This window comes from Eptatretus burgeri, chromosome 5 (assembly GCF_056783735.1).
Source record: "Eptatretus burgeri isolate ZD-2024b chromosome 5, Ebu_testis_v1, whole genome shotgun sequence".
NCBI classification, from domain to species: domain Eukaryota; kingdom Metazoa; phylum Chordata; class Myxini; order Myxiniformes; family Myxinidae; genus Eptatretus; species Eptatretus burgeri.
The window spans coordinates 37,245,472-37,260,229 of record NC_140965.1 but is presented as its reverse complement, the minus strand read 5'-3'; the positions used below and the strand labels follow the sequence as shown (position 1 = coordinate 37,260,229).

Below are 14,758 nucleotides of genomic sequence, written 5' to 3'. Positions count from 1 at the left end.
AGGATGCTCACCTTTCTGAATTATGTTCAACAGTGAAAAGGAATTTCAGTTGGCAGTTCCCATCTCTGGAGCTGTTGACCCACAGAAGAATGTGAGTCATTTGTAAAGGGGCCTGCTTCTGTTTTCTCTTTGTGTCTTTTTGCTTTAATATTTAGTCTAAAATTTAATAGTACAGAGAAAGGGTGACTTTTAAATTATTTTCATGAATTTGTTTTCCCTTTAATTTCTGGAATGTTACCAACTAGCGGATATACCAATCAAGAATGGGTTATCGGATGGAATGGAATTTTATAGGACACTAGACGACCCATGAACCCGTTGGGTTCCCATTGTGACAGCGGTTGATGAAAAAAAAAAATAAAAAAAAGACACAAAATCTTCATATTATTTAGTGGTCAAACTTTTGAGCGTTTACCTCAGGAGTCACCGTTCGGCCAACCCGTTTCTCAAGGTATATCAACACATTCTCCATGGTTTGTCCTTGCGCTTTATGGATTGTCAAACCAAAACTTCACTGAATCGGTAATTGATTTTTAAATAATTTTTTTCTTTGCCCGATTTGAACGAAACTTGATAATGCACACCGCAGGCTAATGATGAATAAGGTGGCCCGAAATTTTTTATGCTATCGTGTACCGTTTTGGCTGTATTTTGGTAACATATATATATATATATATATATATATATATATATATATATATATATATATATATATATACACATACATATACATAAACATGTATATATAAGATGAGAGTTTTAGTAATATATAGATAGATGAGGGCAAACAACAACAATAACCTTGTGACAAATGGAGTAAATGGAGACGATACAACAGCAGCAACAATACCCTGACATTCCACTTTAAAGCACATGCTGTGACGTCATCTGGCATGGAACTTGGCTGAAAAATAATAAGAGGAGTTGGAACTAAATTTAGATGTCGTAGGTAGGATTGTATGACATTGTTAATTATTCCGATAAAGTTTGGCTGTGATGCTAGAAGTGATTAGAGAAGGGATAGGAAACTGCACAGGATACTACTACAGTACTACTACTCTGCATGCCCAACTAAGGGGTGCAGTGACCCCCCCTTAGTGACCAATTGGAGGTTGACCCTTTTGCACTTCCTTCCCTTGGGATGGGGACCGTGAGGTTAGGGCAGGAATTTTGGAATGTTTTGGCCATGATGCCGGCAATTGCTCAGCTACTCTTCGCGAAGTACACTGTGGGATCTTTTACGTCCACCAACGAATGTTTGCAGACGAGACACCAGTTTAACGTCCATCTGTGGGATGACACCCACATTGATGAATCACCCTGCCTGTGAAATACCAAGATGAAAGCTTATAGCGGGACCGATATTAGGACCCAAGCGTGACAGCTTGGACATGAGTGTGCGTACTTCTAGGCTCCCCTGCCAGTGTAAACTGCACAGATGGTCACTGTCATCTTACTTATATCGATTAATTTTCCATTAAAATGTTTTCGGTTTAAGTGGGACATTCTAAACGTTCTACAAATGAGAAACATTACCTTGACGTGTCCAAAAATAGTTACGAAAAAAGAGGGGGTGAAAGAGGGGATTAATTACCTAGTTATGTCATCGTCAATATTAGAATAAGACATCCAGTAATACCCCAATTAGCTCTGCCAGGATAGTTTGTACAGAAAGATCCTTGTTTCCCTTTCTGCCCTGTTGGTGGTGGTGTTTTTCTTGCTTGTTTGTTTTTTTTGTTCTTCTTGCTCTTACTATTTTTCTGCTACTTCCACTTTTATTTTATAACACGGTGAGAACTTGAGAACAAGAGGCACAAGAGAGCCAGAAAAGCCACCTACCTTGCTTGGAGTGGTGCTATTGGAATTAGCGAGTTGCTTCTGGGTCACCCTGACCGAAGATCAATAACTCACTACAAGCAGCAACGCTTGTGAAATGTGGTGATCTGGCAATCTCGTTTCTCTTTGCTGCCTCTTCTTTCATATATGTATGTGTATGTATATATATATATATATATATATATATATATATATATATATATATATATATATATATATATATATATATATATATATATATATATATATATGTGTATACCCGGGTTAAAATAGGTGTACCATATCCCTGTGTCGAAAGAGGCGACCAGGGTTGCGTCAGGAAGGGCATCCGGCGTAAAACATGTGCCAAATCTCTATGCGGATCATACGGATGATCCGCTGTGGCGACCCCTAACGGGAGCAGCCGAAAGAAGAAGAAGAAGATATATATATATATATATATATATATATATATATATATATATATATATATATATATATATATATATATATATATATATATATATATATATATATTGATACGGCTGTGGAAATTCGCAAAGCATCAAATAGGTCCTGCGATCAGTTATGCCGATAAGTCTGTGTTTAGATAGATTTCCCCACCATTGTCGAATGGGAATTATTCGTGTGATCGGGTCTGTGATCTTTGAGTTCGCCGTTTTTCTTTTACTATCATTATTTTGGACCAACCACAACGCCAGCCACCAACCACCTCCTCCACCACGCCAGCCACCAACCACCTTCTCCACCACGCCAACCACCAACCACCTTCTCCACCACGCCAACCACCAACCACCTTCTCCACCATGCCAACCACCAACCACCTTCTCCACCACGCCAACCACCAACAACCTTCTCCACTACGCCAACCACCAACCACACCCTCTCCACAGCCGCCTTCACAACAACGACATCTCCTCACCATCCCCTAATCCACATCTCCCCCAATAGATCAACTCGAACAACCGCGCCTCACCTTCATCTCCGAAGCGACGCCATCTTTGCGCCAGCCACAGCGAGTCCACATCGAACGGCATCGCTGCAGGCAGACACGGGGGTTTGCTCGCCACGCAAATCGGTGATATCGCGCATGTCCGCTCGCTGCGCAAGTCGGTGATATCGCGCACGTCCGCTCTGTGCAAGCTTCGTCCGAGATTCGGATCAAGAGAGCGAGAGGGACGGAGCCAGTGGGGGTCAGAGTTGAGAGGGTGAAGGCCAAACCTCGTCTCTCGGGCCCTATAAAAGGCCAAGCGGAACGCCAGTCTGAAGTCAGTCGGTGGAGTGTCTGTCGGGGTTCGGAGAGCCTGGAGCCTGGAGCCTGCAGTCGGTGGAGAAGCTGAGGAGAGCGGAGGAGACGTGAGCTGGGAGCACGGCCAAGCCTGCTGTGCCGCGCGGAGCTGCGTGTTCGTGTGCGAGCCGGAGAGAGCTCGCCAACCAGCACCGAACGGTCTGAGGTGATCGGGCTTCGGAACAGTCCGAGCATCACTGAGGGACGGACGGGTTCTTAAAGAGAGCATCAACTCAGAAAGAGCAAAGACCCGTTCGTTCCTCTCAGGCGTTGCCAGCTGGGGCCCGAATCACCAGGCCGCGGCCTAGCCGTGGTTATGCTAGCTGCCGTGTGGACGGAACGTCGCGGGTCGCCCCAGCGAGGAAGGTAACCTGCTTGGCCTCTTGGAGCTACTTCGGTCCTTAAAACTCCATGTCATAAAGACCCCGAGAGGTCCAGTCCACCCCCTTGTCTTTGAGGGGGTTTTTCCTTGCTTTTCTTTGTATGAAAGTTGTGGCACCGAGTCCGTTAAGTAGAACTGTGTGTAAGTGTGTAAAGAATAAATAAACGGTAGTAGTTCCTTTGCATTGTTTTTGTTGGCTATATAATTGCATATGTGCATGCTTGTATAAGTGCCTGCATGAATACCTGACTGCAAACGTGTGTGAATAAATGTGCTTATCTTGCCAAAACGAAGCTTTTGCAAGACATGTTAGTTAGCTTGTATGGTTTTATATATATATATATATATATATATATATATATATATATATATATATATATATATATATATATATATATATATATATATATATATATATATATATATATATATATATATTTTTTTTGTTTGTCTGTAATCACGTATAAAAAATTCTGCAGAGCACAGTTATCATTGGAAATTTTTGTAACTTCGCATATCAGAGGCCCATAGAGGTCCCTTTCAGCGCATAAAATCTTGAAGGTCAAGGTCAAAGGTCAAGCTCACTTTGTCGCAAATTAGGGGAGTTGACGAAACCCTTATTTTTTGAGTAATTTTGATCGGATCGTCTTCAGACTTCATGGGAATATAGTTCATGGTCTGGCGCTCAGCTGATTAATTTTTGGTGGCGATTGGCCTTGACCTTCATGGTTAGCGCCTGAGGTCAAACATATTTGACCCCAAGGTCAAATTTTCAAGTTTTAGGAACCATATCGTGTAGTACCTCAAATTGAACACCTCGATGAGTGCTTTCTAGATATGTCAAGCTTGAGACATTATGACGTCATTTGGTGACGTTATGAGGCAAACACATATTTTTCATGGTTACTCTGCAGAACGATTCTCATCAGAATCTCTCGAAGGCAGATATTCCTCAAGGAGTCGCTCCTGGTGGATAGCAGCTCTGTTCACCTCAGTGTGACCTTAAAGAGGTCACACGTGGTCACCTTTTGGCAAGATACGGGTCACCCTGCGGGTGACATTGGTTTATTTGAATGTTGACCTGTTCGTCACGTCATTTCCCCTCCATTGAACTGCCATATTGCATTTCGGAATAATAGCGGGCTTTTTAATAGCCGATAATATAATCGGGTCCAGCGAGGACTTGCGATAATACCCTGCTCGGTTATCACAAAACGGAGCGAGCTGCTTAAGCGGCTCGTGTCCAAGCAGGCCTCGCTGAGGTACAATCTCTTGGTAATCTACCCACGCGAATAATTAGGTAAATCGACTATTTGGCGATCGGACCCTGTAGCACGGGTAGAGTGCGGACAAGGTTGTGGTGTGCTTGGAGCACACCCGTGACTGGTTTCCGGCGTTGTTCCGGAAAGTCGAGACTGAATTGCACGTTCGGTGGGTAAAGCGGCCGCGATTCGGTTAAATGCGGTTGTTTTCATTGCCGGCGGGCGTAGAATTCGTAAATATATATATATATATATATATATATATATATATATATATATATATATATATATATATATATATATATATATATATATATATATATATATATATATATATATATATATATATATATATATATACATATATATATATATATATACATACATATATAGTTACGAATTTGGAATTCGATTGCACACAACATACAGGTTCATTTAGTCATCTATGTCGATAAGTGCTTGTGTTCCCTTGATAGCTCATCTTTCATAGTTTAATTTTCATCCAAATTGTTAGGGAGACAATTATAAAAGGGAAATAAAAATAAAGAGGGGATAAATTTTGTTGTGTTGTGTGGCACATTAAGGGAGTGAGTATGGACAGAGACAGGCAAAGGCGATAGAGTGGGGGGAGACAGTAGGCTAGGTCCGAGCCCGCCTTCAGAGCGGCCGGCACCACCGCACTCCCTCCAGACCTGAGGGAACCACACCAGAGGCTGGCCAGCTTCATTGCCGGCCTGTTGTGCTGCAGCCACCTGTTCTGCATGGACTTGCCTTGCCATGCCTCGTTTGCCTGCCTCTGCCATGACCCCATGCCTGCTAGCCCTTGTTTGTGTTTGCCCCTGTGTCCATTCATCACCATGTGCACCAGGACCATCCAGTTTTGCAAGGCCTGCCCTGCAGGCAGCCCGTGCATCCATCATGCTCATTTGTGTTTTACGACCATCTCCATCCACTCCCCTGCACCAATGACTTTGTAATGACTTTTACCTTTTCCCTTTCACAGATCACAGGTCCTGGGCCATGGTTAATTAATGGATAAGTTGAGTGAAAATTGTAAATACGTGGAACCTCACTTGCATGTTTGTTTTAGCGCCGGCAATTTTAGTTAAGTTGTCCGAATGAGTCTGAGAGTTTGTTTAGTTAGTTATGCAGCGCATTAGGTTATTTATTTTTGGAACACGTATAAAGAAATGTCGCACTCAGGGATCCGAAGGTAGAACGTACTCGGGGAAAACTTACACATGCTGGTCACACGAAAATTTAACGACTCGGGACGAGTCTGTAAATAGGGGAGGGGGTTGTGTTTCGAATTTGGAATTCGATTGCACACAACATACAGGTTCCTTTAGTCAGCTATGTCGATAAGTACTTGTTCCCTAGATAGCTCACCTTTCATAGTTTAAATGTTCAGAAATCGATCAGATGCGCTGCGAATCGATTTAATAGTTAGGGAACGAACAATTGAGACATCCCTCCCCCTCTTCTGCAAATTGCAAGAAGAACCCTGCCATCCCGTGACTCATGATGTCAACAACTCCCTCCCACCCGTGGCTTAGCGGGGGGTGGAGCACGAGGGCATGAGTCACGAGTCACGCCGGGAGCGGGGGAAGGGCGGGAGAAGGATAAGAGGAGATCGTCTCTGTTCGTGTTCGGAATTTGAGTAATAAGCTTTTTGCTTCGGCAGAGAGTAGTCGCTCAGCAGACCTTCGGGTCCTGTTTGGCTTGGGTTAGGGTTGAGGCCTTCCTAAGCTTTTTGCTTTGGCTATCTCAGTGAGCTTCGGCTGAGGCCTGGCTCGGGAGGAGGCTTTTTGGAGGCTTTTTGCTTTGGTGGTTCAGTGAGCTTCGGCTTCTGTTTGGCTCGGGAGAGCTTTTTGCTTCGACCTGCTTTGCTTGGAAGAGAGCTGAGCTGGTCACTCAGCTCGAGCTGCGAATGGTGGCTTCTTCTTCTTCTTGGTTTGTGGAGCTCTGTTCTCCATTTTGGCTCCCGGCTTGGTGTGACTCATCGACCTCTTCGTGGAGGTGGTTTCTCGGGGAAGCGACGCATCGACGGGAAGGATCGGCACCTCGTCTCACCAGCACGTGTTGAGAAGCGCAGGAGGATTCACGGGAGCTCGGGAAGGATCACAGCTCACGGCGATTGGATCCAGCTCGCTCTCGCTGGAGCCCGGGTCTGAACAACTTGAAGACCACACGAGGTGGAGAGGTTCGAGATTTGGTTCGAGGTTCGAGATCGAGGACAGGTGAGCTCTGGGTTTCAGCTCACCTGTCCTCTGAGCTGGAGTTCGTTATTAAAGGCCTCTGCCACCATTTCTTGGGTGTGTGTGTGTGTGCGTACGTGTGTCCGTGGACCCGTCTAATAAGTAGGAAATTGTTAAGTGCTTTGGGTGCTGTAAATGTTTGCATCGCATTTCGTATAGACGGTCGTAGTTCTTTTGTTGTGCTTTTGTTGCTTGTATAATTGCATTCGTGTTTTGCCTTGTTTAATTGCATACTTGCTTTATTATAATAAATGTCCTTGTGTGAATGTAAACCTGTTCGTTGCATCCATTCCCTCATTGAACTGCCCCATCTTGCACTCGGAATATAGTTGGATTTTATATAGCCGGTAAAGTGATCGGGTCCAATGGGACTGCGCAATAATACCCCGCTCGGTTATCCCAAAAGGAAGTGAGCTGCTTAAGCCGCTCGTTTCCAAGCGGTCCCGTTGAGGTACAATCTCTCAGTAACCTACCCGTGCGAATAATTAGGTAAATCGAAGATTTGTCGATCAGACTCTGTAGCGCGGGTAGAGTGCGGACAAGGTTGTGGTGTGGTTAAAAACACACACGTGGCTGGTTTCCGGCGTTGATCCGGAAAGCCGCGACTGGATTGTCTGTTCGGTGGGTGAAGCGACCGCTATTGGTTAGACGCTGTCATTCGCACGCCGACGGGTGGGAAATCTAAAACACTATATATATAAAAGAAAAAGTACATGAATACATTTCATTTTCAATTGGAAGCTGTCATTTTACCGATTACAACGCCAGTCAGGATAGAAGGTGGAGAAATGCTATTCTTTCAGGAGGAATTTGGTTCCCTTATGAGGCATACCTGGAAAGAAATAGAATGTATGTTGTTGGTTATCTCCATATGCGGATTTCAGAAGGAGGACCGGAGTCCTCCCAGGTTGGGTGTGTGTGTGTGCGTGTGTTTGTGTTACCAAGATAAATTGGTGGCTTATCTTTGAGGATAGTGAGTATCAGGTTTTAACACCTCTTGTATCAGTTTTTCTTCATTCTAATCATAAATAGCTACTTGTGATCCTTCACTCCTTTCATTTCAGGTTCTTTTCGGGCATTTTTACTGAATCATTTTTGGGTTTCTTCATGATTCGTTCCATTACAACTTACAATCAAAGTTCTTTAGTTCACTAATAAACTACAAAGTCTTGTTTTTATTTATTATTTTTTTCTTTTTCCTTGTGAAGTCAAAAAATGCCTCTGAAACATGGTGTTATCAGCAATGTTGTTATCATCTCTTTCTTATTTTCAACAGGCAGATCGCTTGGCCAAAATGCTGGGCTCTCCTTGGAAAGCTGATTTTTCCAAATCGCCGCAGGCTGTTCTACAACCACATCCTCCACCATACCCTCCTCCAAAAACCACTCTTAACTGTCGCCCCACTCATATCCAGCACGTCCTATCCCACGGTCAAAATCAACTACCCTCTCGCATTCTCCTTCACAACCACAATCCCCTCCCACCTATCGGTCATACCTACATCCCTTCTACAAACTGCATGTTTGCCCACAGTCAAGTTCACCACAACTACCAGAATGCCAGCAACATGCCAGAGCCATCTGCTGCACAATGTAGGAGTTCTTTACTTTTTTTGGAAATTCGCATTCTTTTGGAAATTAGCATTCTTAAAATTTTAAACAGAGATTCAACCTTGAAATCATGCATTCTGATCTGTAAAGTATTGTTTTGTTTTTTTGTTCATTTTGTCTTCTCTTTCCAAAAACATCTTCCCCAATTATTTCCAGTTGAAACCGGCACTAACTGTGGCTGTGCCGTTCCTTGTGTTGGCTACACTAACCTGCAACCTCTACCCATGTATGCCCAACCACACATGCAAACGGTGGGATTGCAGTACTCTAGAGACTGTTTTCTACCTCCTGGCAACCAACTTCAATGTGTAGCTACTAAGCAGGCAGTGAAACAGTGAGTATTGCCTTTTTGGAAGATTTTTGAGTTTTCCTGCCACTTGTTGTGCAAATGATGTTCATGGGAATTGTTGTGATGATGATCACATGATCACAGGACCTTGATTCATAATCGGGGAAAACATTTTTAATGAGATCTAAAATGTGGATGAAACTCTCAGTGGCATTTCATATGTTTATGGTGGTAAAATGAAAAGATAAAGTTTTGAATGTATTGACTGTAATTTTCCCACAACATTTTTTATTTTATTTCGATCTGAAAGTCATCTCATCATTTGCATTGAAGGTAAAATACCTGCACAGCCAAGTTTCTATTTATTTCCCTTGTATTGATGCAAGGAGTTTAAATAGAGGTTAAAAGGTTGCCGTTACTTTGGAAACGGCATTAATAAACCATCTTCCTCCTCCTACTCGTGATTTACACACCAGTCCAACCTAATTAAGTACTGTACTAATATTATAGTTATTAATGGATTTGAAACCGCCTTCCAGAGGCTGTGCTGTCCCACTTCCTGAAAGGATTTCAAGCAGGTAGTGCACCACGATGTCACGTCAACCCCCATCCTTACCCACAATCTTTATTATCCCCTTTATCCATTCCTAATGCAACTCTCTTACCTCAGCTTGCAAGGTTTCCATCTCTCTCTCTATCTCTCTATCTCTCTATCTCCCTTTATCACTATTCTCTTTTCCTGTTTGTTCATTCCCTTTCTTAATGTGTCCAAGAGTTTCCCTCTCTCTGTACAATAAAACGTAGTAGCTGAAGTCACATTTTATATTGACTATAGTTGTAGATTGTCGTATGATGTGAATTACACTATCTTGGATTCATTTCCAGGACGTGATTTTTTGACTTGCATTTTGTGATGTGCACGGAGACAAAAACACAAAACGTTAAGTGAACCATTTCATGTCTGAGGACGTTTTGAAATATCATTCCTCCTATTGTTTTTCTCCAAAACAAAAAGATATTCAAATGAAATAGACAGATACTAACATCAATCTTTATTCTATCATGGTGCATATTTATTTCTCAACATAATCATCAATGCAGTTCAATCATTTCTGCCAACGTTAACATAGTTTTGTGATGCCGTCAGATAGACCTGTGTATCCTGCTGACTTATCCAGCATTTCACAGCGGCCTTGACGTAAACGTCGGAATAAAAATGGTCTCCACCAAGGTGTTCCTCAAGTTTGGAGAAGAGATGTAAATCTGACGGAGCCAAGTTTGGGCTGTTGATCCTTTGTGGCGGTACTCCATTGACTGTCACTTCCTCTCAGGCTCATAATAGCGCACTCAACTCTCATCTCCAGTCATGTCATCTCCAGCGCTTCACGCTTCACAGCACTGACATCGTACTGCCCCTCTGCATTTTTACGAACATAGCACTGAAACAGTGTCAGAATCACAAAACTGCGCACCCAGTGGTGGGAAGAACTAATGTTCAGACTGTGCCTTCCTTCATCATATGAATATTGTTGCCTGTTATGTAGAAAAAGAATAGCAGGAATTACTTTTCAACATGACCTCATTTTACCATTCTATATTGAAGTGAGGAAGATGTCACTGTTGAGGTTTGTGAAAGTTATTAGTACATGTTTTAATGTATAGAGAGATACAAAAGTCGACTAAACTTCCTAAACTCAAAAGAGTTAACTGCACCACCAAAGGTGGATGGAGGTTACGTTTTCACCCCTGTCTGTTTGTCTGTTTGTGAGCAGGATATCTCAAAAAGTTATGGACGGATTCAGACCAAATTTAGTGGACAGGTTGGGTGTGTGACAACCATGGATCTGAGAATATTTTAATTTTCTAAGTGATTCTTCACCATTGAGAGATGTGGCCAAAAACGATATATAGCAAGACATTTCATAAGGTTATGGATGAGTTGGGTAGGCGACAAGTAGAAGCTGATTCGATTTTTATTGAGATCTGGATCCAGATCCAGCCTATCAGTGGGTTAGAAAACATAAACTGTTCAGCGTGGTGGAGGTATGCGCTCTAACAAGTGTCATTGTAGTTCACTATGTTATGTTGTACACGTAAAGCTTGATTTTAATTTCGAGAAATGTTCTAATTGTATGTTCCTCATTTGAGCAGCACAGGAACATTATCAGCACATGACCACACGGTGAAGCAATCTTCAGAGCTGGCTTACAAGGCACAGACTGAGGAACCAACAAGTGTGATCATGACTCAATGGTGGAAGGAAGGTGATGACGGGAGTTGTACAGATAAATTGACATGCCATGAGGAGTTGAAGATCCAGGTGACCTTGCATTGTTGAATTGATGAAGTTTAGATGTGATTACATTTGAACACTGTATTCTAGCATGGGATACACACCTTGGCAAAAGTTTCATTTTAAAATTTCAATCACAGTTGCTGAATCTGCATGAAGTTATTTCTTGTATTTATTGACTTTTCTACAGCAGCTCATATGCCTCATTCTGTCAAGCTCTCCACTGGTCAGTTTGAGTCATAATTTGAGAATTCTCAGAGATATTTAGTGACCGCTGCCATGTCCACTGTTGGTCGAAATATAAGAAAAGCATCGACCACCATTAGCAATGACTGCCACACATTTCTTCCGTGATTTGCCTCAAAGAGTGCAAAACTCCTGAAATTTACTTAAATCTGTACCACCTGTAATCATTGTGCAAACACAACCCTACCAGCTACCACGACTTCTTGTTTTGCAACACAAACACAGTACATGCTATTTTGGCAATTTGTGCACAAGATAATGTGCATAGTACTGATATGAACTTTGCTCGTATATGACCATCATTTCAATGTAACATATGTAGCATGCTTATTCTGGCACAAAGATGTTCCGAGTTAGATGGTGAAGACGAGGTGTAAGCTAATTGGTAACCCCAATTTTATGTAATTCAGTGCTTTGAACAAACATCTGAGGGATATAAAGCCTCCATTGTATGGGCAAAAATATTGTTGTGGTTTCCCGCCCGTCAGCGTGTGGGCGACCGCTTCTTGCCAATGGCGGCCGCTCTCGCCCACCGAACGGGCAAACCTAGTCGCAGCTTTCGGATCAACACCAAAATCCAGCTACGGGTGTATCTTTAATCACACCGAAAATCAGCCAGCTATTCTGTCCGCGCACGACAGGGTCCGATCGCCGAATTGTCGATTTACCTAATTATGCGCGCAGACAGAAATGCTGGGGATTTACACCACGATGGGACCTGCTTGGAAACGAGCCGCTAAGCAGCTCGCTCCGTTTGCGATTTGCCAAGCGGTGTATATCGCCAAGCTCCACCGGATCCGATTCTCTTATCGGTTATTAACAACCAGCTATATTCCGAACTTAATTATGGCAGTTCAATTGAGGGAAAGGACGCAACGAACGGGTCAACATTCACACAAGGACATTTATTACACACACGACATATGCAGTCATGCAATCAGGTACGTATGTAATCAAAGCAATTAATGCAATGGGGGTAAGGGACAGGACACGAGCAAGAGAAAGAACTACAACCGTTGGTCTATTTATTATGTACAATTACTTAAACAGGTTTACTTAAGGACAAGGCGCCACAGACTTTCACTCAAAAAAAACCCCGGAAAGAAAAGAAAGAAAAATGACCGTGTGGTGGACCCTCGGGACTCCGTCCTCTTTCTTCCAACCTCTCGCTCGTCCCACCCTCACAGTTCTTTCTCCTCTTCTGCACCACAATTCTCCTGCACCACACAATCCTTCCACCACCACAATTCTCTCTCCCAGACACTCACCTCAGCGTTCCAGCGCCTCCGACCTTTATCCACGGAGCCCCGCCCCTCCTCTCCTCCCGGCGCGCGAGAGAAACTTCCAGAACAAGGGCGTTTTCCTCGCTGAATCAGGGCCGTTTTCATTCTTCTGGAGGGTTGGGCTCCTGCTGCGTTGGCCGGCGGAGATGTTATTCGTTAGGGGGTGGGGACTGTTGTCTGCTTTCCTTTAATGAATGCAAGGCTTCTGGCAACGATGTGTTGAGGTGGAAATGCGGTTGTGGTGAAGGTGGTTGTGGTTGTCGTGATGGTGGCGTGGCTAGCGTTTTGTGGTTGTCGTGGTAGTGGTGTGGTTGTGATTGAGGTGGTTGTGATGGTGGTGTGGTTGGGCGGTTGTGGTTAAGGTGGTTGTTGTGAAGGCGGTTGTGGAGAAGGTGGCTGTGGTTGTTGAGATGTGGTTGGTGGTGGTTGTGGTGGTTGAGAGGCGGTTAGTCCAAAATAAAGAAAGCAAAAGAAAAACACTACCTCAAAGATCACAGCCCGGTTACACGAATAATACCCTTTAGACAACGGTGGGGAAATCTACCTGAACACAGACTTATCGACATAACTGATCTCTGGGATACCTGAATGGTGTTCTGTGAATTTCCACAACCGTAATAATATAATCAAATGATGGTTAAAAAAAACAAACGAACAAAAAAACTCTGTTGTTGCCTTTTTACTTTTTCCCCTGAATGGATGTTCTCAAATTTTATAATTCTGGAGTGCTTCATTCACATGCTCACAGTTTGGTTAAAGAAGTATCTCATTTCTATTTTTTTAATGCTCAAGCTGGAGAGAGGGGGGGGGGATTCCACCAGGATCTCAGCCGTAAAGCGATGGAATAAAACCAGATTTGGCACAAATGTAGATTATGCCAAGATAAACGTGCCTGTTGGGTTTAATCATCTTGCATTCAATACGTTTTTAGTTGTTAGCTCATTACATATTCATATATGCAAATTTTCACTATTTCAGTTTGAACATGGCTGTAGGCAAAGTTTTCCACATTTATATACCAAATTTTGCTGACATGTAGATTATATCAGGCTGAAGATGTCTGCGAAGTCTAATCACCATACACTCAAGACTTTTGGAGTTATTAGCTCATTACCTATTCAAATATGCAAATTTTGCACATATTCTAGTTTGAATGTATTTTAGGCAAATTTCAAAACATTTTCATATTGAAGATATCAGATTCACGAGAACTATAGAACACACACACACACACACACACACACACACACACACACACACACACACACACACACACACACACACACACACACACACACACACACACACACACACACACACACACACACACTTATCAATCACATGATTATTTTTCTCCCCTCCCTTATGACCATATTAGATGAAAAACAAAGAAATGCAGAGGAAGAGAGAGCAGAATGGATTGAGCACCATTGAAGATTATAATCCCTGGGGCCGGGGTGGTGGGGGGGCACCCAATCATGATGTACATGGCAACATCCTGAGTAAGCAGGCAAAAGACAAATGTATGTATTTATAAGATCCCCTTTTCATTGTTAATGATGACTATCTAGTTAGTTCACCAGCATTTTGTTTACCACTGACTTGTCTAGTCTTGGGTTGATTCATTAATTGTCTCATTTTACTAAAACCATTGTCTGCCACAGTGTTATACAGAACTCACTGCATTGAGAAGGATCCGATCATCCTGCAGATGTCTGTTTTATCTGTCTAAAGATCCCATGACATTTTTGCAAGAGAAAGCACTTTGTTTGTTATCCTGGCCATATTTATAATTATCTATGTTAGAAAAGGAAGGGAAGAGAGGATTATAGATTTGAAAGGTTATGGGAGTGAGACGAGGAAAATAGGTTTCAGAGGATCTAAAGCAATCACCATACACTCACCATAAAGCAATCACCATAGTAAGGGAAAGAAACAGGCATCTGTCGAGCTAACCAGTCGGAGTTGTGGGGGTGGATTCTTCCCTCATTACACATGTCATAAATACGAA

At 42.8% G+C, this 14,758-nt stretch overlaps 1 protein-coding gene across 11 annotated transcripts in view; it reads left to right on the top strand.

The window, feature by feature from the left end:
- Window positions 1–14,758, top strand: part of CSPP1 (centrosome and spindle pole associated protein 1) — a 116,622-nt gene that overhangs the window by 41,762 nt on the left and 60,102 nt on the right. For 9 of the 11 annotated variants that reach the window (XR_015058247.1, XR_015058248.1, XM_085881486.1 and 6 more), the window contains 5 exons: window positions 34–91; window positions 8,303–8,618; window positions 8,793–8,970; window positions 11,077–11,245; window positions 14,126–14,270. Coding sequence is in view for 9 of the 11 variants with exons in the window: in XM_085881486.1 (XP_085737612.1) it covers window positions 34–91; window positions 8,303–8,618; window positions 8,793–8,970; window positions 11,077–11,245; window positions 14,126–14,270 (866 nt within the window). In the remaining 2 variants the exon portion in view is untranslated. The remainder of the gene's footprint in view (window positions 1–33; window positions 92–8,302; window positions 8,619–8,792; window positions 8,971–11,076; window positions 11,246–14,125; window positions 14,271–14,758) is intronic. The other 2 variants (XM_085881484.1, XM_085881481.1) reach the window with 1 other exon arrangement.